General features: G+C 40.3%; 1 protein-coding gene and 2 long non-coding RNA genes across 3 annotated transcripts in view; 2 read left to right on the top strand and 1 right to left on the bottom strand.

Moving 5' to 3' along the window:
- Positions 1-2,438: 2,438 nt before the first annotated feature.
- Positions 2,439-4,716, top strand: LOC125301003. The gene is made up of 3 exons (XR_007194652.1): positions 2,439-2,509; positions 4,142-4,262; positions 4,596-4,716. It is a non-coding gene; the product is annotated as an uncharacterized LOC125301003 (long non-coding RNA).
- A 1,816-nt stretch (positions 4,717-6,532) lies between these two features.
- Positions 6,533-25,443, top strand: part of rubcn (rubicon autophagy regulator) — a 74,285-nt gene continuing 55,374 nt past the window's right edge. Inside the window, exons 1-6 of the mRNA XM_048252948.1 lie at positions 6,533-6,689; positions 8,577-8,730; positions 14,465-14,548; positions 18,087-18,246; positions 18,602-18,708; positions 19,405-19,597. Coding sequence (XP_048108905.1) covers positions 6,628-6,689; positions 8,577-8,730; positions 14,465-14,548; positions 18,087-18,246; positions 18,602-18,708; positions 19,405-19,597 — 760 coding nt within the window. The 5' untranslated portion in view covers positions 6,533-6,627. The remainder of the gene's footprint in view (positions 6,690-8,576; positions 8,731-14,464; positions 14,549-18,086; positions 18,247-18,601; positions 18,709-19,404; positions 19,598-25,443) is intronic.
- Positions 12,830-13,813, bottom strand: LOC125300038. Its single transcript, XR_007194503.1, has 3 exons — positions 13,570-13,813; positions 13,407-13,480; positions 12,830-12,909 (listed from the first exon to the last, which is right to left on the bottom strand). It is a non-coding gene; the product is annotated as an uncharacterized LOC125300038 (long non-coding RNA).

The raw sequence follows: 25,443 nt of genomic DNA, 5'->3' as shown, positions 1-25,443 counted from the left end.
TGTAAGTGGCTGCCTGCTTAAACATTTCCCAGTCTGTTGTGTCAAAGCAGTCTTGAAGAGCATCAGAGGCTCCCTCAGGCCACACTTTTTCCTGCTTACGAACCAGTTTGTTTGCTTTTACTCTTTGTCTGTATGCGGGCATTAGCATAACAGTGATATGGTCAGAAAGTCCAATGTGGGGGAGGGGGGTGGCTTTGTATGCTTCTTTTGTGTGTAGTGTAGACCAGGTCCAGGATGTTATCTCCTCTTGTTGGAAAATCAACATGCTGGTGTAGCTTTGGAAGTACAGTTTTAAGATCAGCATGGTTAAAATCTCCAGCGAAGATGGTGAAACCGTCTGGGTGTGCCGTCTGTTGTTCACTGACAGCCTGGTATAGTTCACTAAGAGCCGCGTTCCTATCGCTGTTATTGTTGGTAGGCGGGATGTATACTGCGACTAGCAGAATCGCAGTAATTTCCCTTGGCAGGTAAAAAGGACAGCACTTTATGATCATAAACTCCGCCAGTGGTGAGTAGTGTTTGCATACTACTACAGTGTCCCGGCACCATTCGTCACGGATGTAAAAGATTCCTCCTCCTCGTGATTTTCCTCCCTTTACAATGGCACTGTCTGCTCGATAGCATGCTAGCTGCTCCAGTTGTACAGCAGAGTCCGGAATGTTGTCATTTAACCAAGTCTCTGTTAAGTGACAGGCAGCAAGATGTAACCGTTAACTAGCATAACAGCTAATCTTATCGTTTCATTATGTTGGTGACGTATGTAACGGAGTTAATAAATAAATAAATATTTCATATTTTATTTGCAATAGCTTCGTGAACCTTCACCAAATCCTGATTTATTTTCGTTTCCCTGTATTAGTTTTAGAGCATGTGAACCTGTACTGCCCCTTTAAGAGACTAAGTTTCGTTTTGTTGGCACCTCCGGTTTTTCTTCAGTCTGCGGTTGCTGATCTGAGGAAAGGTATACTTGTTCGTTAGCCGCATTATGAACATTTGTTTTACTCTATAAAATATCCTTTATAATGCAGTCATAAGGGTGTAGGTAATAATCTTAGTGAACAAGCAAACTTAGATACATACGGTGTGATTTTGTATTTGATGCATTTAGATTAAGTACACTGTTTTCTCTGCTAACAGGCTACTGATATCATGTGTGTATGAAGACTGCATGTCACAAGTTTTCTTGTTTTATGTCAATGTGTACAGCTCCACTTCGATGGAATAAAGCAACCAGAACACCAGTGCATGGCCATTCTTTACTTCAAAAACAGACTCGCACAGAACACAACGCAGGGCCCGTTACACGTACATCGTTCGAGACTAGAGATGTAGTCCACTGAGCGGATTCGCAAAAAAACAACATAACTTCACATAAGTCTATCGAACAACAGTACCTTCTTTTCGTGAAAAATTATCTTTTAAATTCACACACATCATATGTGACATTCGTGGCACAATGCAAACGGGACCAAAAAATAATTGTTATCTCTCCATTAACTCCTGTTCATATTTTTTTTTAAAGATAGGTCCCATGGACCGGAAGTAGAAGGGTGTGACTTCGGCTCGCTTGCGTCAGAGCCCGTCTACGGAGAGCCTCCCCACTCTCTATTAATCCCATACAAACCGAATTTGGCTGCAGTTCACCAGAGTTCACCTAGATGGCGATCAAGGGCGAGTCCAAAATACATGGGGTCCTATGGAGCTACATGGCTACATTTATTGTTTTCACCTATTTAACAACTGAAACCCTCAGATTTTATTTTATTTTTCGCAAAATGGATATGGATTATCAATCAAAAGTGAAATAATCCGGGAGTCATGTCCTTTAGTTTTCGTAGAGGTTGGGTCGTTGTTGCCCATAACACGCTAGCATTGATGCTATGCTATGCTATGATCATGCTAATGAATGACGTCATTGACACGTTTGAAAGGCTTTTTAGAACAATTAAGTGACTTTAAAAAATATAATACTCAACCAAGTGTATTGTCTTTGTCTCCCCTTTCGAATACAATATTCAAATTACTTGAAAAAAAATGATATCCCGAGAAAAGTGGATTTTGAGGGGTACAGCTCCATAGACCTCCATTCATTCTGGACTCAAGCCACAGGCGCCCTAGATGCAGTACCACACCGGAAGAGTTCCGAGAGTGAAGGTTCTCCCTTTATTAGACATTCTCTGCTTGCATCGAAAAGTTCCAACTTTTCAACTTTTGCTGCACCAACAAACAACAACAGAAGGCACCAGCCAATCAAATTACGGTTATACAACAAGTCATTTGCATAGCTTCCTACTTGCGGGAACGCCCACTAGCATGCATTGACGGAACGTGTGGGAGCAGTAACTGCTCAGAGCCATAGAGAGAAAGAGTTGCGACACTCCCATTGGACTCCGTTGTACGCTTTTTGCCGCCTACTTCCGGGGTATGCAGCCTCGTGTAGTTCCAAAAAGCCATTCTATGGCGTTGGACATCATTCACTTCCATTGCTGACTGTCGAGTAACTTCTGAGGTAAGTTGATTAAATAGCTACCTGTTTTGAATTGTCAACTGTCTATATTGTATCATAGGCCCTTTATGATGCATATACTGATCTTTTGTTGTATGTACACAGCGTAATTATATATATATTTTTTATCTTGGTAGACGACCAATTGCCTGCTAGTTTGTTAGCTTGACTTGCCTTCTGTGAAGGTAACGTTATATCCAGGGGTAAATTGATTAAATAGCTACCTCTTTTGAACTGTCAACTGTCTATATTTTATCAGAGGCCCTTTATGATGCATATACTGATCTTTATTTGTATGTACACAGCGTAATAATATAAATGTTTTATCTTGGTAGACCACCGATTGCCTGCTAGTTTGTTAGCTTGACTTCACCTTCTGTAAAGGTAACGTTAACGTTATATCCAGGCGTAAATTCATTAAATAGCTACCTCTTTTGAATTGTCAACTCTGTGTATTATATAAATAGGCCCTTTATGGTGCATATGCTTATATTTATTTGTATGTGCACAGTGCAATTTATATATATTTTCTTAACTTGGTAGACAACCGATTTTCAGTCATTGCCTGCTACTTAGTTATCTCGATTTTGCGAGCTGTGAAGAAGGTATCGCTACAGCAAAAATTACGAGGTCAGTAGTGAATCTCTGACATATTTTATTTAGTAAATTATTGATGTTAGATTACTAAGATCATTAAGGTTGATTAAGGACGTTTTTTTTTAGGTTGTATCTGATGCTAGTAGAAATAAGGTTTGTTTAATTACACCCTTGAAAGGGCTGTTGGATTGCATGTAGGAATACAAATTATTTTACACAAAAAATTATCATAGCTCTCTCTGTCTCCTGTCATGTCCCTTTCCTTGCCCTCAAAATCCACCTCAATTTCTCCCTCAACCTCTGTAACAATAACAAGGTAACAATAACAATAACAAGGTAATGTTGCTGTTATATGTATTTTGCCTTTGCATTTGTACCTACTGTTATCTTCAATATAAGGGTACACTACACTCCTATAGAAAATAAATTAAAGCAAAACATTACTGTAATGTGAATCAAATCATCTGCCACAATCAGAAACCAAAAAATTTATAAACTCATCTACTGGCAATGGTTAATTTGGTAGAAATTTGTAGATTATCTACATTCTGTATGCAAATCCTCAGAGAATCCCTGAAGCTGGATGTACTAATATGAATGTAATGTCTCATTAGGAGTGTAGTCTATCCTTGAATTACATTAAATGGGGAATATTGTTGCATTGTTGCTGCATGTGTCATACCGAAGTTTAATTTGCCGTATGTGTGGTCCGTTATACTTTCGGTTGGTGCTGGAGGCACCCTTCCAGAAGGGGGTTTCCTCCTCTTCGGCTTAGGCCGATGAAGGAATATTGTTGGCACAGCATCTGGCCTCAACTTCAACTTGCCTCCGGTTTTTGTGGCAGTGAATTGGTCATCTTCAAAGTGTACCTGAAGGTAGGCTTGTAAGATCAGTTTCCATTGCACTTCAGATATTAGCAGTCATAATTCTCTACACTTAGAAATATGATGCCCTTTGAAATGCTTGCAAGTGATGTCACCTCTGAACATTACTTACATGACATAGTTTTCGGCTGTTGCTGGTCCTGGTCATTTGCAGGTTTTTGCGGCTGACCATTGTCATCCATATTTTCATGCGATCTTTGTCCTTGGGGAAGCCATACATGCGGTAACCCTTCTCGGACCGATTGGTGCATCCAAATGCTGCACAGCCAACCATGGTATGACCACTGATCTACAAAATGTTAGTTGTAACCAATGAACCACGACACCATTGAACATCACAGAGAGCGGGTGACAACTTTTCCTCAACCACCTACCCTCTGACTTTTGAGAATAGGTCAGAGAGGTCAGAGTTCATAACCAAACAAGGATCCTCCCTCCCTCTCTCTCCTCAACCACTTTTGAATTTGCTCAGGGCTATAAGTGTGGTAAAGTATAGTATATTTGCGACGTTATAATATGTTGTGAATGGTTTGCCCTATATATAGTGTTACCTGCTGTGTCCATTGTTGAATCTATTGTTGCCCTATTTTGCTTTATCTGCTTTTTAGTGTCCAGGACACAGATGAAGAGGATGTTAGTATGCGTTGTCGAGAGGAACTGCCCTACAGTGACTGGCCATAGTGCATAGTGGAACTCCACAGGTGTGAGTCTGATGTATGCAAGAGAAAGTATTTTTCTAGGCAGTCCTGAGTGAACTGGCTTGTTAGAATATATTTGTGCCCCTGTCTCAACAGATCTTGCTGGACCACCAGTATCGTTGTTGTGGCCACTGTCATGCGTATGTTTGTTTATTATTCATGCTTGTTCCTTGTTCATGCTTGTTCCCATTTTTTTTTGTTCCACACTGTTCATTTTTATCTTATGCCAGGTACCTTTATTATGAATGTTGTCCTTCCTTTCAGCCCTGATGCATTCTGAAGCCTGATGTATGTGGAGGATTTTTTTAAATGTATTAATCACTTATAATATTCCTCCCTGTTCCTTCACTTTGTTCTTGTTTTTCCAGTTAGATCTACACACACACACATCTTGTTGTCTCACTCAGTATTTTTTATTAAACAATATTTGATTAATTCATCCAAGCTTAATGAGTTGTTATTCTTTAATATATTTGATTCTTTGTGCATGGCTTAGTATTAAAATTATCATGGTTGTGTGGTCAACTCCTGCCTCATCAGAAGAACTGGGTGTAAATGCTGAATGGACTGTTCTTTCTCAAAAAAAGCAAAAGGTACAACGGAGTCCAATGGGAGTGTAAGCCTGTCACTGTTCTCTATCACTCTCTCTGCAGCTAACCTTACTCTTACTCTGTGCATTAACCCAGAGCCGTAGAGAAAATCTTAATAGCTCTGCACTTACCTATAGACCCAAACATATAAGCATAATGCTTTTGATAATATGTGAATGGCTTAATCTTAAAATTATATTCTTAGTCTTAACATGATCATGTTTCACGTTGTGGTCTGGGTGTGACCACTTATCAGAAGTGAGCTAGCTGCTAGGCGAATGCTGAATGGACCACGGCAGACGCTACCACGAAGGTAAGCTAATGGCTGAAGCGGAATTTATAAGCAAAATCACTGTAATCAATAATACAGCCCAGTTGCGATAAAATGAAAATCATGAGACATCTGTCATCACATGAATTATATGGAAAAGAAAACTTAAGTTAGAGCCGTTCTACCCTGTACTTCTGTCCATGCGAACATGAACATAAGCTTTTCCCTCCAAAAATGTAAAACGTATCTAAGTTATATACAGCTTTTTCGTTGTCACCCTGTCTCTCAAAATGCAAAACTGACATTAACAAATATGTAATCATGCAATAACAGCTGAAAAAGTAGTAGGGTGTATGTTTATATATATAATTACCGTTAAATAACGCAATCGCTGCTGTCTGTCCCATAGAAGAACATGACAGCCAGCGTATGTTTTGGAACTATAGCGGTTTACACGAACCACGTGACTGCACTGGCGGTGACATCAAAGAGTGTCGCAACTCTTTCTCTCTATGGCTCCTTAAGTCAGAGCAACATTTTAAATTGTTCTCTGTTATATTTAAGTATTATACTGTTTTGTATTTCTATGTCGCTTTGGACAAAGGCATCCGCCGTTGCCAAATCACATAACCATAATAACCATGGTTAATGGCCAAGGCGTGGCGTTTGTGTTGACGTATGGCCCGGAAAAAAAATACCACAAGGGTCATGTTTGGAGGGTTGGGTCTCACAGGCGAGCTAGCTGGCTAGCTTCCCTGTCAAGCGATTTGTGCTTGTGACTTTTGATTTTACAAGACGCAAGATTACGGGGGGAGGCTGACCTTTATATCGGTTTCCCCCCCGGATCTGGAGACATGGAGTCACCTACAGAGGCAGAACTTTTGGAACGCAGGTAATTGACTCACAAGTCTACTAGATTTTATCTCCGGTTTTGACAGCTAACCTTAGTGGTAGCCACCTATCGCCCAAATCCGTAACAGCTAGTCGGTGAGCTAAGTAATTTAGCAACGCACATCTTGGAGATTTGCATATCTGCCCTTACTAATTGTTACGGTATTTCTGTGGAACTTACCCACTCTGCATGAACATATTGACAACGGCTGAAATCATAATATACGAAACTGAGCAGCTAATGCAAGAACTGTAAGTTAGGTTAACGTCATTGTAGCTAACGTGAACTTACAGTAACGTTCATGTTAGTCGAGTCGTAACGTTTTAGTCGTTTGGTAGACTTTAACTCTACAGACAGGCTTTTATTAGTTTTGTGGCATAGCTAGCCGCTACATGTGTTGATGACGCTAGGTAACACAATAGATTAACAGTAATTTAATAAATGCATTCACCGCGGCTCTCTGAACTGGATATGAAGAGGCTAGTTTTCAATAGCGAGCTAACGTTCTTAAGTTAACTTCTCCACCGGACGTTTTGGCTTTTTTTTAGCCCATGTTGGTTGTTAACATCACACTTTTATCAGGGCACATCTAGAACATGAAATGGTCAAATTGATATTATTTATATTATTTATATAGTAAATTTTCTCCTCTTCAACTTAACCAACTTGCGGGAAATCCGTTACGTCCGTGACGATACCTATATCTAAGCTTAGATATAGGTATTAGTTAGCAGTAGACCGTAGCAAACGTTGACTTGATGTGTTACCAAAGATCCTTGATAGAACTACCTGCTCCGCTTAAACCCTCTCTGGTTGTTACCATTGACTGTAGATCTGGAATGATTCTATGTCTAGTTCTGTGGTTGTTACCTTAACTTTATTTGTCATAACGTAATGTCATTTGGGGTAACGTTAGGTTAGACAGCCTGCTTTCCTCCGTCAGTATCCTTATTATCGACAGAAAAACGTTATGCTGTAAATTTGCCATTGCAAAGCTTCAGTATTGATTGTCAGCCACTAACCATTCGTTGTCTTGTCTTGTCACTTTTAAACAGTGATGCGTTTAGCTTGAAATAGAAATTAAAGCAGTTTCATGGTATTTTCTTGTTGTAGTTATGGGCCAACCAACAGTCTCCTACCAAACTGACAGTCGTTTCATGGGAAACCCTATGTTATTGTCTTAGTTGTATGGGTTGAATAATGTATGCAGTAAAAGCATCGTTTTTCTCCTTTTAGTGTTTCGTCTCCAGTGCAGCGTTTATTTTCACAGTAAGACTTGGCATGTTTGTGGATATTGTCAATACCATTTGTATCAGTAGTTAGCACTCTGGACTAGGAAATGGGTGGTTGTGGGGATGTAGAGTTGCTGAGGGCACATCTGAGGGAAGAAAGTTACAGATGCCTTCAGCAATCTTTTGTATACAGGCCTTGTAGTTCTAACCTTTTAGGCTACATTTAATTGGAGAGCAAGCATGTGATGCTACTTATTCAAGCCCCATTCGGCACATCAAACAGGTCTGCTTAAAGATGATCTGTTTTTAGGTCAACAACACAAGACTGCGTTCTTACCTTACTGGCCGGTCTGTATTTGATCAGCAGGGGCATTTGTTAATGATATGAAATCAACTTTTTCCTACCAAAATGCAATAAATGAGGCTTTTGTGGTTTGCGTAACCTACCCAAACCACTTTGTCTTCAGGCAGGGGAACATGTATGTTTTCTTGTGGTTTTGAATAGTAGGCTGAGATTGTTCTGAAAATAACGCAAAACTCCAGGGCTCAGTGCTGATGCCAGAGAAAAGGAGGAAGTCCTGGATCTGAGCTTGCAGTTTAATTGTCAGACAAGCTACTTTTCAGGATTATCATCACATGCTTGTTCTCCAATTAAATGTAGCCTAAAAGGTTAGAACTACAAGGCCTGTATACAACATGCCAGATAGGCTACATCTCTGTTTCCCACTATGCGTCTGTTAATCCTCTGAAAGGAAATTTCAATCCAGAGAGGTACCAGCTACTGCAGCCTTGGTCTAATCTTGGGTCAGTCTCGGTGTGTGTTCCTCTGGGTCAGTCGTGGTCTAATCTTGGATCGGTCTCGGTGTGTGTTCTGTTCCTCATGTTCCATGTGTTGTCCTCTCCCAGGAGGGAGCTTTGGAAGCTGCTGTCCAGCCTGAAGACCACAGTGGAGGGGCTGCTGTCCACAAACAACCCCAACGTGTGGTCGCGCTACGGAGGTCTTCAGCGGCTGCACAAAGACATGAGCAGCATTCTGAGTCATGGGCTGAAGAATGAACAGGTATGCTTAGCCAGAGCAACAGTCCTACGCTGGGACCAATCATATTAATGACAGGGCCCAAGAGAAGGCACACACAATAGGCTTTCTTGAGTCTCACAGTTTTAAGCCAGAGACTTTCTAATGAGGAGACACAGCACTCAAAAAATCCTCCATAGAAATGCATGGGGTTAGTTTGTAACGCCGTTGTCTACACATATCCCACCCCTTCCTCGGGAAAACGTCGACATGTGAATACATTGAGCCAATCATGTGTTGTGAAGACATCTTCCCAATCATGTGTTTGCCGCTGGAGCAAGATTGGTGTCGTGAAGCCTTGCGTACGTGCATTTCTGCTGAATAGGATGCCCGATGAGTGCCATAAATTCATTATGTTTTCCATGTTATTTGGAAAAAAAAGTATAAGTACAGAAAGTAGACAGTGAGGAGAATAAGTATTTGAACCCATGCTAAAGTTGACTAAAAAGAAAAAATATAAAAACATCTGTTAGAAATTGATCTTAATGCCTTAATTAAAACAAATAGTAAAAATCCAACCTTTAACACTGCAAAAAATGAATTCTAACCAAGTGTTATTGATCTTATATTAAGATTAAAAAATCTATTTGGTATTGTTTTTAGTATGAAAAGACTTACCTAGCGCCCTCACAAAAGATCATTTTGACTTAATTTAAGAAGACTTTAACTTATTTTAAGGAGTCTTATCAAGACAAATTTGCTCAACGCACTGGCAGACAAATTTGCTTGTTTTAGGACAAATTTGCTTTAACGACTGGCAGACAAATTTGCTTGTTTTCAAGATGAGATGTCTTAAAATAAGTCAATTTTTTTTTAAAATTAAGTCAAATGATTTCACAAGAAAGCGCTAGGTAAGTTTCTTTATACTGAAAACAATACCAGCTAGTTTTTTTTATCTTGATATAAGATTAATAACACTTGGTTAGATTTTGTTAGATAAGCAGTTTTTGCAGTGAACCCTCTAGGCGCCGCGGTCGACTTTTGTCAAAGATGCGGTACTGAATAAAACGGCCGATTTAGTCAAATAGGGTGTCATATTTCGTTCGACCTCCACTCCACTAGATGGCAGACATGTCATACGTCATCCCCGAGTCCAAAAAAGGGCATGCTTTAAACAAAACCTTTGAGCTACAGCGCATTGAATCAGTGCGTGCAATGCCGGAGCTAGTGTGCGTGTGAGCCACTTTATCAGAGCGATATTGTCAACGTCAGCGAGTATTTGCATTAGATTATCGTCTAATGGCATCAAAAAAGTTTACCTGAAATGAAGTGTTGGGTCTTCTATTCGCAGAACCAGATTCTGAAGGGGAATATCTGCCTTTAGAAAATGACGGTGATTCGTTTAGTGGGGCTTCAGATGCGTCCCTGCCTTGCAATGATGCAGCTGGACAAAGTGAGAGTTTAGCTTACACCAAGCACAAACGTTGAATTGTTTGCCCAATGTCAGTGGTGGGAATAACGTTTCACGGGGTCGTAGTGTTCATCGGGAAGTTAGCAGGGTGTTAGTGGTGTGACGAACGAGGTTGGAGGTAGCCTAATGTCCATGTAGCGCTAGCTTCTGTCTTCTGACCTGGGTATGTTAGACGAGGTCGAAGTGCTCATAGAACAATTAGGGGGGAACGTAGAGGCAGTGTGGGGAGTCGCAATGAGAATGACAGTAGGCCTAGTCCGAGCTGCGCAAATTCTCTCCACTCGGCCGCGAAGGCTTGAGGCAGATCTGGCTATGTTGCTTGCAGCAGGAGCAGAGGTGGTGACACGGGGCAGGAGAGCCATTAGGCCATGCATAGTCTATCACAAGATGATGGCAACGCCGGCCCTGTATGGATAGGATATGGATAGTCATTATCTCTACAGCAAAAGGCCTGCTACATAAAAAAAAAAATTGTCAGCCATTTATTAGTAATGATTTACACTGTTGATTTGCTATCTATTTCCCTGACCATTTAGGACATACACTATGTGTTCTTTTTTGTGTGTTCATGTCCTTGTGATGTGTGTGTCTTTGTCAGCTAACAAAAAAAACATCAACAAAAACAACAAAAATAATTGATCTGTGCCTTGCCATGGCAAGTGAGCTTTTGAACTAAACAGGTCTTGTCTACTTGTGTTTGTGTGTCATCTGAATAATATATATGTGCCCCATACATGGAATCAGAGTGCCTACTGTATGTAGTAAATGGAAAATCTCTACAGCAAAAGGCCAGCCTACCGCTACATGGTTTGTTTCTGCCATTTATTAGTAATGATTTACACAGTTTGTTTACTACTTAGTATTTACCTGAGCATTCAGTATTGCGCAATATAGCATACAGAAGGTGAGGGACATTTTGGGGGGAAAGAAGTGGTGCATTTTATCATTCAAACATGCGACTTTTCATGAAAATTCTATAATCCAAGATGGCCGCCACCATGTGACGTCATAATATGCAAATTAGATATAAACATTTAATCCCTTCATAAACTTTGGGTCATCCTTAATATTTCTCTAATTTACAGAAAGTCTCTATCTCTTATCACTTTTAAGATATAGCCTTTTGAAATGAAGATGTCAAAATTAAACGTTTCGAAAAAAAACCTCTGGCGCCCAAAGGGTTAAGGACACCAATTTTCTTATTGAATGAAGAATGTATCGTAAATAAATAAATGTTCTTCCTTAAATTACCGGGGCAATAAGTATTTGACCCCTATGTTAAATTCCCATAGAGGCAGGCAGATTTTTTATTTTTAAAGGCCACTCATGGATCCAGGATACTATGCATCCTGATAAAGTTCCCTTGGCCTTTGGAATTAAAATAGCCCCATATCATCACATACCCTTCACCATACCTAGAGATTGGCATGGTGTGTTTTTCAGTTAGCCTATTAGCTGGTTTGATTTGCATTGAACCCAATGAGCATTTTAGTCAACTTTAGCATGGGTTCAAATACTTATTCTCCCCACTGTATACCCTTTTGATCCCGTGAGGGAAATTTGGTCTCTGCATTTATTCCAATCCGTGAATTGTGAAACACACTCAGCACACAGTGAACACACAGTGAGGTGAAGCACACACTAATCCCGGCGCAGTGAGCTGCCTGCTACAGCGGTGCTCCGGGAGCAGTGAGGGGTTAGGTGCCTTGCTCAAGGGCACTTCAGCCATTCCTACTGGTCGGAGTTCGAACCGGCAACCCTCCGGTTACAAATCTGAAGCCCTAACCAGTAGGCCACGGCTCCCCCGTGCCTACTACTCAAATTCCATTAAACCCAACAGTAGGCTAGACCTTAATTTCACAGCCTAGGTATATTAGTGTAACCCGCACGACGAGGGAAGGCCTGTGCTTGTGCGGGAACAGTCTAGTTCTAAACTCTAGGTTCAAGAGGAGACTGGTTTAGGTTATTACTAGACCACAGTTCAATGACTCACCCCAAGACAACACACCACTCTCAAAGATTCTTCTTTAAATACAAAATATATTTATTTTAACATTCAAATATCATTCAATTCACTCTATGCAATCATATATTATTCTATTCTAAGGTATCAGTGGAAATATAAAAAAATGTGTGATATATATATTTACTATTTCATTTGACTGTATTATTGATATTCTATTTAAAATCTATTTATAGTCTATTTAAACCCTATTTGATATACCCTTTATTTATTGATCTATTTTAATCGTTATATGTTATACTATTTTATTTGACTCTATTCAATTTATTACTATTGCTACTTATTTGATTTATATACTTATACGTTAAATCACTTTTTCTTATACAGTAAAAATACAATTCTTAACATATAACTATAATATCAGTTTATCAGAAGTGCCGGCACTTAGGTAACTTTTCAATAAATAATTCCCTTGAGATCTCTGAACTTAAAATAACAAAATAAACATAAACCCCAAAATAAAAGAGAGTGCACTCAAAATAAATAATGAAATAAAAAATAGTGGTGGATGTAATTCCTTAATGTCACAGTCCGTGGGTGTGGGTGTATTTGCCCAGATCCTACCACAGTCACTGGGTGGAAAGTGGATGAAGGTGGGGGTTCAATTTCTGGGAATATTGCAAGGAAGAATGGCGATGAGGATGGTCCACGGAAGGGTATCACAGCAGGAAATTCGAGGTATCCAAGGCGTAGGTCAAGGAGTGGTTGAAGGGGTAATCAAAAAACCAGTCTGTACAAAATTGTACAGAATACTAATTAATGCAATGGATCTCCTTCTTAATCATTTCTATAATAAAACTATCATAGACATATCATAGTACTGAGGTCAACCAAGTTCATAAAATGCTAAAGTTCAGAATATTATTTCCATGAATCCATTTACGTTACCAGTTTGTTTGGTTGCTATGGGTTCACATGGTAACCGCAGAGCGGTTAGCTTGAAGGCTATCTAAGACAGCTAACCAGCACTTTGGCTTCCCAGAATAACAAACACAGGATACCTTTTTTTTTGTTTTAAATCCTAAATTGTTTGTAACGTCGTACATTATAAAATCGATCTCATTAAGAGGTTGTCCTGACTGGTTTTTAAAAAGTATATCACTCACGAAAAATACATTAGGGTGTATTTAGGGTCATTAGTCTCCAGTGTAGGTGGCTTAGCTTAGGTTAGCACAACATAGAAAAAATACGATTACAAGATAAACATTAAAAAAATTACTAGCTCACCAGGATTCAAGTGATTAATATGTTTCGATCTGTTACGATGGTCCAACGAGGTCTTTGTTCAGGAAGTGGTTTATCTGTAACAGTTATCAGGATAATAACGTTGTCTTTGTTAAGTGACTTGGCAACCTACATAATAAATAATTATTTGGGGTGAGCGACTCACCAGGATTGAAGCTTTTCGATCAAAAGAAATGTGTTTGATTTCTGTTTGGTCAATATTATTCTTGTTTTGATTAATATTCTTCTTCTTTCTTTCTGTATCGTTAGTTATCCGTTCCGACGTCTGTCTCTAATTTGTAGTAGCAGTTGTTTATTATTATTTGATTGTTTGAACCTGTCTCGTGCGCCCTCTAGGGGTCACCAAAGAATTATTGGTACATCACAATGGGCAAGTTGGCTATCCATGTGGGTTACATTAGCAACACAGTGCTTGAGAGCATTGATTGTATAGAACAAATAAAAAAGAAACCCTGCATGGAATTTATCTGGGAATACTGAAGGTAGGAGCGAGCTACCTCGCTGGCGTGTTTTAATTAGGTTCCTTGGTTAAAATATAATGTAGGCTACGTAGGTTTTTCACAAAATTGCATCTGCTAATAAACTTAAACATGAACACAAACAAATGTGATTTCCTGTGAAATCCCTGACTGTTAGCCTACTATTATTTGTTGACACCAAACCTGGAGAGGAACTAACGGCAGCTGTTCCTGCAGTTCACTTGCATGTTTTTATTGTTTAAAAAAAAAATAAAAAATTAGGCTACTGATCATGTGATTCTTGTGGCGGCGCTCAAATTGTAGGAGTGCCACTGCGCCACTGCTGAAGTAGGGAAGTGGGGAAAACGCTGCCCAGGCACACAACTAGCGTCCAGTGGGGAAAACGCTGCCCAGACCCTGCCCAGACACACAACTAGCGTCCAGTGGGGAAAACGCTGCCCAGACACACAACTAGCGTCCAGATGAGAGAGGGTTTCTGATTGGAGAGGGTAGTAATGCTCTAATTAATGTCCATTTGGCTGTTTCTGGTTGTTGTCTGATCTATGCTATTGTGTGTTTCAGGTGTATAACAAGCAGAAGGACTACTGGCGTTTTGTGTGGTGTGTTCGGTACATCAGCCCCCACCTGGCCTCACATGTGGAACAGGTACGGTACAACTCGCTCTCACTAACTCACTCTCCTAACCACTATCATCCAGCTCTCACTAACTCACTCTCCTAACCACTATCAGCCAGGTCTCACTAACTCACTCTTTTCACCACGATCATCCAGCTCTCACTAACTCACTCTCCTAACCACTATCAGCCAGGTCTCACTAACTCACTCTTTTCACCACGATCATCCAGCTCTCACTAACTCACTCTCCTAACCAGTATCAGCCAGCTCTCACTGACTCACTCTTTTCACCACTATCAGCCAGCTCTCACTAACTCACTCTTTTAACCACTATCAGCCAGCTCTCACTAACTCACTTTCTTAAAGGGGAACTATGCAGTGTTTTTTTTTTAGCTTCATTTACCTTAACTGAACAGCTTCGGAGTCTGTGAAATGGTTATATGACTTTTTTGGGTTGAATGGTGGCCGTTTCGCTTCCCCCTAGCGTCTGTGAGCTGAAAAATCACCCGTGCAACTTTGGGACGGCAGGCCAACGTCTCGCAGCCGAGTCCGACAGTTAACTTTTAATTTTTTGAACTTTATTGCCTTTGGCTGTCTCTGACCTCCTGCACAGCTTGACCTCCACCAGCCCTTACAGGCTTACACTGTCTGTCCATGAACTCTATGAAACACCTGACGGTCCACAGAATAGTAGTATTACTGAAAAGAAACGCATCATCAATGATCATACTAGTACTCTCTTTAAACAGGAACTTTTATCTTCATCCATTCAGTCATCTCACTGCTCTCCTGAACAGTCGACTGGGTCTGCTGATGCCCTGTTTGATTCTTTCAACTTAAGGATGACAAACCTTATGAATCACATTGCTCCAATAAAACTTAAAACACTTGAGAATAAAAACAGAGCACCATGGTTATCTAATCCCTCCATCAAACTCCTTAAAAGGGATTGTAGAAAGTCTGAAAGGAAGTGGCGAAAATCAAATCTCCAGATAGACACTTTTAGAGGAAAGCTCCGTATATAATGATGCAATCTGCAGGGCTAGGCAGTTCTTCTCAAATATTATCAATCATAACCTTAACAACTCTCTGGTGCTATTTTCTACTGTTGAAAAGCTAACATCTCCTCCATGTCAACTCCCCCTCGATCTGCATTCAGCAAAAACATGTAATGACTTTGCCTCTTTCTTCACAGAAAAAAATTAACACAGACTCACAAAGAGCATCAGTGCTAGTTTTACTGGACCTAAGTGCAGCATTTGACACAGTGGACCATGCCATTCTTCTCCATAGACTGGAACACTGGGTTGGGCTATCAGGCACAGTTTTAAACTGGCTTAAATCCTACCTTGAAGATAGGAGTTTCACTGTAACCATTGGTAGCTGGTCCTCTTCACCCACTCCACTAACATGTGGTGTCCCCCAGGGGTCCATCCTGGGCCCCTTTACTTTTTAATCTGTACATGCTTCCACTTGGACAGATTATTCAAAAGTACCAGATTTCTTACCATAGTTATGCAGACGACACACAAATCTATTTATCTCTGTCACGCAATGACTCAAGCCTACTTCAAGCTCTATTACAATGTCTTGCAGATATCAACATATGGATGTGTCAGGATTTTCTCCAGCTAAACAAGGAGAAAACTGAAGTGATAGTATTTGGTAGCAAAAAGTATAGGCTTGAACTAACATCACTTTCTAATAAGGGATTCTAGGTTAAGGCCACTGTAAAAAACCTTGGAGTCCAAATTGACAGTGATCTCACATTTAACAACCATATCAAGTCGGTCTCTAAATCGGCCTTTTATCACTCAAAATTAAGAAGTCTCATGACAAAATCAGATCTGGAGAAACTCATTCATGCCTTTGTATCTAGCAAGCTTGACTACTGTAATGGTCTCCTTACTGGCCTACCAAAGAAAAACATCAGGCAGCTCCAGCTGATCCAGAATGCAGCTGCAAGGGTCCTTATGAAAGCCAGGAGGTCAGACCACATCACACCCCTACTCAGAACTTTACACTGGCTCCCAGTCAGTCAAAGAATAGATTTTAAAGTACTGCTCCTTGTTTTTAAATCACTAAATGGCAGGGGGCCCACTTATCTTGTAGACCTCCTCCAATATCACACCCCCTCTAGACCCCTTAGATCCCAAGACAAACTGCTTTTATCAAAGCCAACTGTCAGAACCAAAAGCAGTGAAGCCACCTTTAGTTTTTGTGCTACTCAGCTAAGGATTTAACGGTATGAAAATTTAACCTCACGGTTATAGTGACCAAAATTATCACGGTTTTCGGTATTATCACGGTATTTCTAAAAGTGAGTTCAATATGTTCAGAAAGCACTGATAGGCCTACACAAGCTGAAACAGTGTCAAACAGTGTCCCGTTCACTTTTTTCTTCCATGTTTGGCTATGTGCTTATAGCTTAACTTACCCCACCATAACTTTGCTATTGCTGTTATTTGGATGCAATGAGTGAGACTGAAGTAAGCGTTCAAAATAAAACTTTAGGCTACTGTATTCTCCTGATAACGTGAGTGGAATGGATTTAATGTGGACACAAACATAAAAAGACGCAGAGTGGCTACATGATACAGTGCACATTTTGTGGTGAAAAAAGTTCCGCCTTTGAAAATCAGGTGTAGCCTAATCCGAATCGTAGTTAAAACCATCAATTAGACAACAGAATCAGTAGGGTACCAGTTTTGTTCCATTGTACCAGGCCTACTGTATGTCAAAAGCAGGCTCGGATGAAGCTGGGAAGGATTAAACACACGGTTTCCACACCGCGGTAATCAACAGTGATAATCATGATGTTTGAAATGAAAACGGTAATTATTATCGCCAACATTTTTATCGCGGTTTACCATTATACCGGTAATCGTTACATCCCTATACTCAGCTGTGGAACCAGCTTCCCATCTCAATTAGAACTGCACCCTTAATTGATACCTTTAAAACCAGTATCAAGACCCATCTATTTTCTGTTGCCTTTTCTTAGATCATCTTTTTTGCTTCATCTGCCTCATCTGTTTTTCTCTATTCTACATTGTTACCTAACACTCCTTCAAATTCTCCATTATGTAGTACATTTTGTTTTTTATTTATTTTATCTTATCTTCATTTTATTGTGTAAAGCACTTTGGGTTGCCATTGGTATGTAATGTGCTATATAAATAAAATTGCCTTGCCTTATGGCAGAGCCAGCGAAAAGAAGCCGAAAGTGAGTAAACCGTTGTCGGAGGAACAAGGAAAGAGGTAACCGCAGACTGACAGATTGAGGAGTGGCGTAAATCATATACTCTGAAGCTGTAGGAGGAGTTCTGCTGAGAAACCTGCGAGCAAAAAGCGAGAAAACCGCAAAGAAATTGCCAAAACTGCATAGTTTCTCTTTAACCACTATCAGCCAGCTCTCACTAACTTACTCTTTTAACCACTCTCGCAGTCAGTCATTATATAAAGGGCTGAAGGAAGACTGTAGTAATTTTAATTGGGGACAATGTCCATTTTAAAGTAAGCAACTGTGAAATATGCTCCAGCTTAACTCTATTCGCTGTTTTTGCAGTTCAGCCAGTTGGAGCCAGTGCTGAGCAGTGGCGTGCAGGCCCAGGGTGAGAGCTACAAGGCAGAGCGCTGGCTCCTACACAGCCTGCAGGGCCACCTGCTCTCTGCCCAACTCAAGCCCCTGCTCAAACACCACAACAACACCCGCAAATATTACAACGGTAAAACACATTGCAATACCTCTCTCTCATTCATGTGTCTGTCATGAAGACTCTCTCTGTCGTTTGTTTGTAAAGATATCTCTCTCATGATGGCCCTGTTAGTAGTTTGCGCTTATCAAAGCCAGCAGAGTTATTTCTGTGGTTTATATCAAGTCATAGGATACAGGCAGAAAGTCAGTAAATGCAGGTTGGGGCACTCCACTTTTTATAGTCTTTGTAGATTACTTTGAATTGCTCTTGTGTGTAAAGTGCTGCTCTTGTGCTGTAAACAAACTTGCCATGGGTCAGACTTGTATCTGTTGTCCCCTCTAAGCATACTAGGTTGTTAGCGAGTTGTTATCGTTTCTTGATCCAGATGAGGCGTTTGTGCTGAGCGAACCCCACGTCTCTGCAATGTTCCAGTGCTTGGAGGCCGTGGAGCAGAATGACCCGCGACTACTGGCTCTCATCGACACCGTCAGAGTATGTGCTCTGCTCTCACTCGCCCTGTCACTCACCTTGTTACTTGCCTTCTCACTCACCCCCTCACTCTCACTCACCCTCTCACTCACCTTCTCACTCACCCTGTCACTCACCCTCTCACTCACCCTGCTTCTCACTTGCCCTCTCACTGTCACTCACCCTCTCACTGTCACTCACCCTGTCACTCACCCTCTCACTCACCCTCTCACTCACCCTCTCACTTACCCTGCCTCTCACTCACCCTCTCACTGTCACTCACCCTCTCACTGTCACTCGCCCTGTCACTCACTCTCTCACTCGCCCTCTCAGGTATCAGCTACACTATTTTTTTTCTCCCACTGTCACGTCTGGTGTAGCTACTTCCATTGATTATAATGGAAGATAATTGTTGCAGCAGACGCAACGCGAACGGAACGCTTCAGTTACGCGCCTGGTGTAGCTCTCACTCACTCCGTCACTCACCCTGTCACTCGTCCTGTCCTGCTGCATGACGGTACCAATTCATTTCTAGACCTAGTGAATGACCTAGTAAATGTCTATCTCTGTGTCTTGTCTATCACTAATAACTCCCTTCCTTGTGTGCTGTGTCTTGTCTATCACTAATAAATTCCCTCCTCGTGTCTTGTCTATCACTAATAAATCCCCTCCTCGTGTGCTGTGTGCTGTCTATCACTAATAACTCCTTGTGTGCGGCAGCTCTCCCATCTGAAGGAACCCTCCTCGCTGGGCCTACTGAAGAGCCAGAGCTTGTGTCTGCTTCCGGGGGCCATGGGAGCCTGGAGGACGCCAGAGGCCCAGAACGGGCTGTCGCGCCGCATGACCACGTCCCAGTGCTCCCTGAGGGAGGCGTCGGTCGTCACGCCCCTGGGTCTGGCCGAGAGCATCTCAGGTTAGCCGCTGCTCTGCTACACTGACATTACCTACGCTAGCATGTACATAGGAGGAGCAGCACTGACATTACCTACGCTAGCATGTACATGCTACACTGACATTACCTATACTAGCATGCACATGCTACACTGACATTACCTACGCTAGCATGCACATGCTACACTGACATTACGTACGCTAGTGTGGGTACCTGATCTGCATGGGTTACCGGATCTGCATGATGCGTCACAAAATACATTCTGATTGGTCTATTAGCCATTGCACTTCGAGAATTTAATTGGTCAGAATGTTGTTTGCTGTTCGATAATTCACCTGAGTTTATTGTTTTCTGTTGAAGGACCCAACGTGCAGGAAGGAGCGCAGTGTCTTTGAAATATTGAACTAGCCAGCAAGCCGCTAAACATCGAAAGGCCTACTGTGTCCTACCTACCGTTTTTTTTTTATATAAACATATAAATCATTTGTTGCAGTATTAAATTGCAAACTTCTAGCCTGTCAATCCTTGAAAATACAGAACTAGTCAGCTAGCCACCAAACATCGATGTACTGTCTAAGGAACGTCACCTATTATCAACCGTCCCATATCTCCAACCTCTTACGTGTATGTGTCACTTAATATTCATTTCTATACAAACCAAGACGGCGGATTCCTAAAGAAACGCAAGCACCCACACCATAAGTGTATCTAAATTAGCTATGTACAAAACAATAAATTTTACCGTGACTCGAAGAGCTGTAAACAGTGTTGTAAATTTAAGGCTGCGTGTACGAAACCTCTTGGAGCTCCAGTGTAAATTTGATTTGCGCTGCGTTGATGTGCCGTGAGAAAGGTTAGAAAATAGGCACCCACCAGCCCAGCACTAAACTCCAAGCGTGGTAAACAAAACCAGGATACCGTTTTTGTAATTTAAACAAAGGAAACATTTGTTGCAGTATTACATTGCAAACGTCCTGTCAATCCTTGCAATACAGAACTACAGCTAGCCACCAAACATCGATGCACTGTGTTACCTACCGTTTTTTTAATTTGAACAAAGAAAACATTTGTTGCAGTATACTAAATTGCCAACTTTAAGCCTGTCAATCTATATATGGCTGTGCTATTTCTTATCCTGGACTGCCACCCACTCGATAGAAAAGGGCAACAGCCTAGTAATTATGTGAATAAAAACTTACATGTTTGAACGACCAAAAACGGACCAATAGGTATACCACACAATTGCATGTCATTGACAGTGAGTGGAAACTTTAGTCATTTGCATTTATCATGCTAAAAATCTGACATCAAAGGGAAAATTGTAAGTCTATAATGTTGGTTTGGCTCTTCATTGATTCACTCATCTTCCAAAAGTTTTTAAAATATGTTCCTAGCAGAAATTGATGCATACAATTAATTTAGATGAATTAATCACAGAGTATGTAATTAAATACATTTTTTTTCATCGCTTGACAGCCCTAGAAGAAACATATGACCTGACAACATTCGTCAGTGAATCGGTATTGGCACAACCTACTGACATGTCTTGAGGTTAAAACGAGACCCTCGATATATCAGACATTTAAAATTTCTCTAATATGATTTACATGCAAACTACTGGAAACATAGATGTTGTTAACCCTCGACAAAACCCAATCAGACTAAAGAAATTGACGAGCTATACATGTATGAATAAAATGGGCAGCAAATGCAATTAATTTCTGTGAATCTTAAGTTTAAACACGCCATACTTACGTTTAAAGCCACTCTTGTAAACTATAATTTCTAGGCTACCTTTGTTTGCTTCCAATTACATATACTAAAAGTCATCATATCTAATATCAGCTGATTACACACATAAACTGTAAAATGTAGCTTGTCCATACATTTGGAAATCCATTACCACCAATGTCAAACAAATCAATTCCAGAGAAAACAACAGTGGACATGTTTATTAGTGTGTAAAGTGTTTCACAATGTGTGTTGCATCTTGTAAAGATATTCATTATGAGAAATCAAGTTTCAGTGTCCATGTCTGGTCGGTGCCAGTCCAAAGGTAGATCACTGTCTCACTGTCCATTGAGGCCTGTCAACCTGTGAAAATAAAACCAACAAACAATTAGTGTTTTAAACCAGTTTTAAAAACTGTGGAAGAACTTTAGCTTAAAGGTCTATAAATACTGAGAGTCTGAAATAAGGTTTTTGCCTTTCTCTTTAGTAGTTTATTAATCTCTGCGCAGAGGTCTCATAGACATCAGGCAAGTCTGTGCACCCAAGAGACAATCAGTTGTTTCTCACACACATATTTATACCTTACATCGTATCGTAATATCATCATCATTACACCTTCTCTGCACACATGAAAATAAGGACCCGTAGAACTTTGTGAAATCCCATTCAAGTCAATGGAGCGTTCTACTTACAAATAATAATAACTTTTACAAAATCTGCATGGAATCAACGAAGAAGCATAAATCAGCCTTTAGGAATACTCTTAATAGCAGGGTTCCTACGCAGTAAGGAAAACCTGGAAAAGTATGGAATTTGTATTTAGTAATTTCCATGTCTGGATAAGTGTGGAAAAAAGAAAAAAGGGGAAATATGTTTCCAGACTATTGCATCTGCAGCAGTACTAATGTGTGTTTCCAGACTATTGCATTTGCAGCAGTACTAATGTGTGTTTCCAGACTATTGCATTTGCAGCACTAATGTGTGTTTCCAGACTTTTGCATTTGCAGCACTAATGTGTGTTTCCAGACTATTGCATCTGCTGTAGTACTAATGTGTGTTTCCAGACTATTGCATTTGCTGCAGTACTAATGTGTGTTTCCAGACTATTGCATCTGCTGCAGTACTAATGTGTGTTTCCAGACTATTGCATCTGCTGCAGTACTAATGTGTGTTTCCAGACTATTGCATTTGCTGCAGTACTAATGTGTGTTTCCAGACTATTGCATTTGCAGTACTAATCGCTTCACTCCGGTCATAATGAACCGTTCCTACTGTTGGGTAGCTTAACTGTCAGTCCCCATCGTCAAGATACAACTAAGATACAACTAAAAATGACCCAGCTAAATGAACGAATATTAAGTGTCATTTTTTAGTTCACTTCAGTTGTCCATACCTTTTGTTTTCACCAAGTTATACCAAACCAGATGTGGCCGCAATGTCGAGAATATGGAATGGAATATGGAAATTTGGAAATTTGAGTATGGAAAAAGTATGGAATTTTGAAATGGAAAATGTGTAGGAACCCTGTACTAGAGTCTCTTGTTCATATTATAAAACATATATTCAGAACGTTACCTTTGCCCAGTGAGTTAAGATGACACTATGATACTGATGACACTTCTTCAAGAAAGTCATCAGATAACTTAGAAAGTCAGTTTAAGAAGTTTTCACAGAGATGAATATCTCGGCAATCTTTATTTCTGAGAGACTCAGCCTCTCTCTGCTCTTTTTACTAGAGATGCTCTTATCAGCATTTTTGGGGCTGATCACCGATCACCAAAATCATGATCTGCCAATTGCCGATCACAGAATGGCAGGGGAATGGGAATCTTTTATCTATAATCTATCAGAATTTCCACCAATTGTACCATTTGTACCAATGATTGCACCATTACTAGTAGCTAAACATATTTAGTCTAATTGAGTGCACATTGGTGATGTGTAAGTGTAATTGTGTGCCTGTCACTTTAAGAAATACGTGAGTAATTATCAGTCTCACGGTTTTAGGCTATAGTGCCTAATGTAATGTAATAGTGCATAAGGATGCAATTCATTGTTTTCTATGTCATTAGATAAAATACATTTTCAAACAACTAACAAGTCGAAGAAAATCTTTCTGGGATCATAGAGGAGATAAGTGTCTTGTTCATTAATGATTTTAGTGAGCACTAGGGCCTACTGACAGACGTAACATGAGCTAGCGGGATGCAAGGAGCTCTTTCCAGATGTAAAAGTTTGCCATGGTTGCGTAGTAGATTTGCGTAAGCGCAAAGTGGTTCTCTGTGTGTGTCTGCGTGAGGCTATGTTTAATTCAACTTAGTAGCTTATCCGTCTGGTCAATAGCCTCGCATTCACGCCACTTCAATCGGAGCATCACTACTTTTTACATCAAATTATGGTGCCAGTTAACCTCCATACTCCATGGGAACATGAAAGTAAGACCTGTATAGTTGAACACACAGCTACAGCGCTAGAGTCTTGGGGGCATGAACATGGGGGCTCATGAGCATGCCCCCAAGAGTGTGGTGCTGTGGCTGCCTTGTACAGAGGTCTATGTGAAAATTGAGTGTTAATATTAGAAAGGAAAAAAAAAACTATGGAAAACAAACTCTGAAGATATTGGTTATACTTACAACATAGCACACACGCTCATGGTGGGTTCTCGATCACCGACACAACACCAGGCGGCTAGTGATAGTTCGCATGTCGCACTTGGGATCCGTAAAGGCCCTCCTGCAAGCGCAACACACACAGTCGGTATAGCCCAATTAAACCTGGAATATAAAAACATGACCTGCTCTGACCTACTCAGTGTTTCCTCTAGAAAAAAAGGTTACAAGGCTACAGTATGACAAAAACTGGGGGTCGGGGGTGTCACTCCCGGGATTTTTAAAAAAAAATTCTAGTTGCTAATCACACCATTTAACGTGACTTGAGAGGGACAGGATTCAAAGACAGGCCCATCTTCTGTTTGACTCACGTCATGTTAATCCATGCATTAAACCACATGTCACTGCTTGAACTTACCGGTAGTTCACGTTGACAATGGAGAAAACGCTTGGCTTACTTCGTTTATGACAGAAATTAACTTTGGTGCCAACATGTTGTAGAAACAAAACCCACAACACTGCCTTTATTTGGTGCAAATCTCCTTTACTTTCGTTTGTTAGGCTATAGTCCGCGATTCACTAGGCTCACCGCAACTGCATACACAATGTTTTTGGCCAAGTTTTTCTTTAATCCAATTTACCTTCGTTTCTACCAGTCGTTGCTTTTTTTTCCTGCGTCGAATTGCGATTGAGTGTGCATCTTATTTAACAGTGGTGTCTCCGCGGAGACATCCACTCTCCGTGTTTCATTTTTGCTGTTGTTGCGAGCGAGCTAGTAGGCTACGATATGGGAAATACTTTTTAATACGATCTGTATTTCCTCTCCCGATACATGTAAAAAACCCAAAGATTTCATAGGTCTACAACTGTAAGATTGACTCTGACCGAGAGTTGGAAAACCCATTCATAAATGTAAGTTACGCGCAGACTGTTGGCCACTGTTAGACTTACATTTCTTCTCCTGAAATAACTATGCTAGGGTAACATTACTTAAAGACCAAAGGACTGATTAATGTTGTTTTCATGAGGGGAAGTGACAGTTGTGTAACTTCAAAATGTTATCAAGCAATTGTTATGGTAAATTCAAGTAAATCATGTACTTACCTTGATCGGTGGAAAGTTGTTGTTAGTTGGAGGGTGGTGATCTGCTGTTTCCCACGACAAATATTCAAGGTGATATCCAAGAGTCGTCTTTCAGAAAATATAGGTTTTGGCTGAGGATTGCTTTTGACAATGCAAGTGCTACTCTGAGAGCGGCAGGAAGAATAAACTTCTGCAGTATATATATATATATGTGTGTGTGTATATGTGTATATATATATATATATATATATATATATATATATATATATATATATATATATATATATATATATATATATATATATATATATATATATATATATATATATACATATATATATATATGAGTTACTTATATGATGTCGCATGTGAGCTAGTTTACGGTTGATTTCACTACTGTCAAACAGCAATGCAATAGCGTTACACTTAAGAAACATAAAAATA

The sequence above is a fragment of the Alosa alosa genome, chromosome 9, assembly GCF_017589495.1.
Source record: "Alosa alosa isolate M-15738 ecotype Scorff River chromosome 9, AALO_Geno_1.1, whole genome shotgun sequence".
NCBI lineage: Eukaryota > Metazoa > Chordata > Actinopteri > Clupeiformes > Clupeidae > Alosa > Alosa alosa.
The sequence above is the reverse complement of the archived record's forward strand: the minus strand, read 5'-3'. Positions and strand labels throughout refer to the sequence as shown.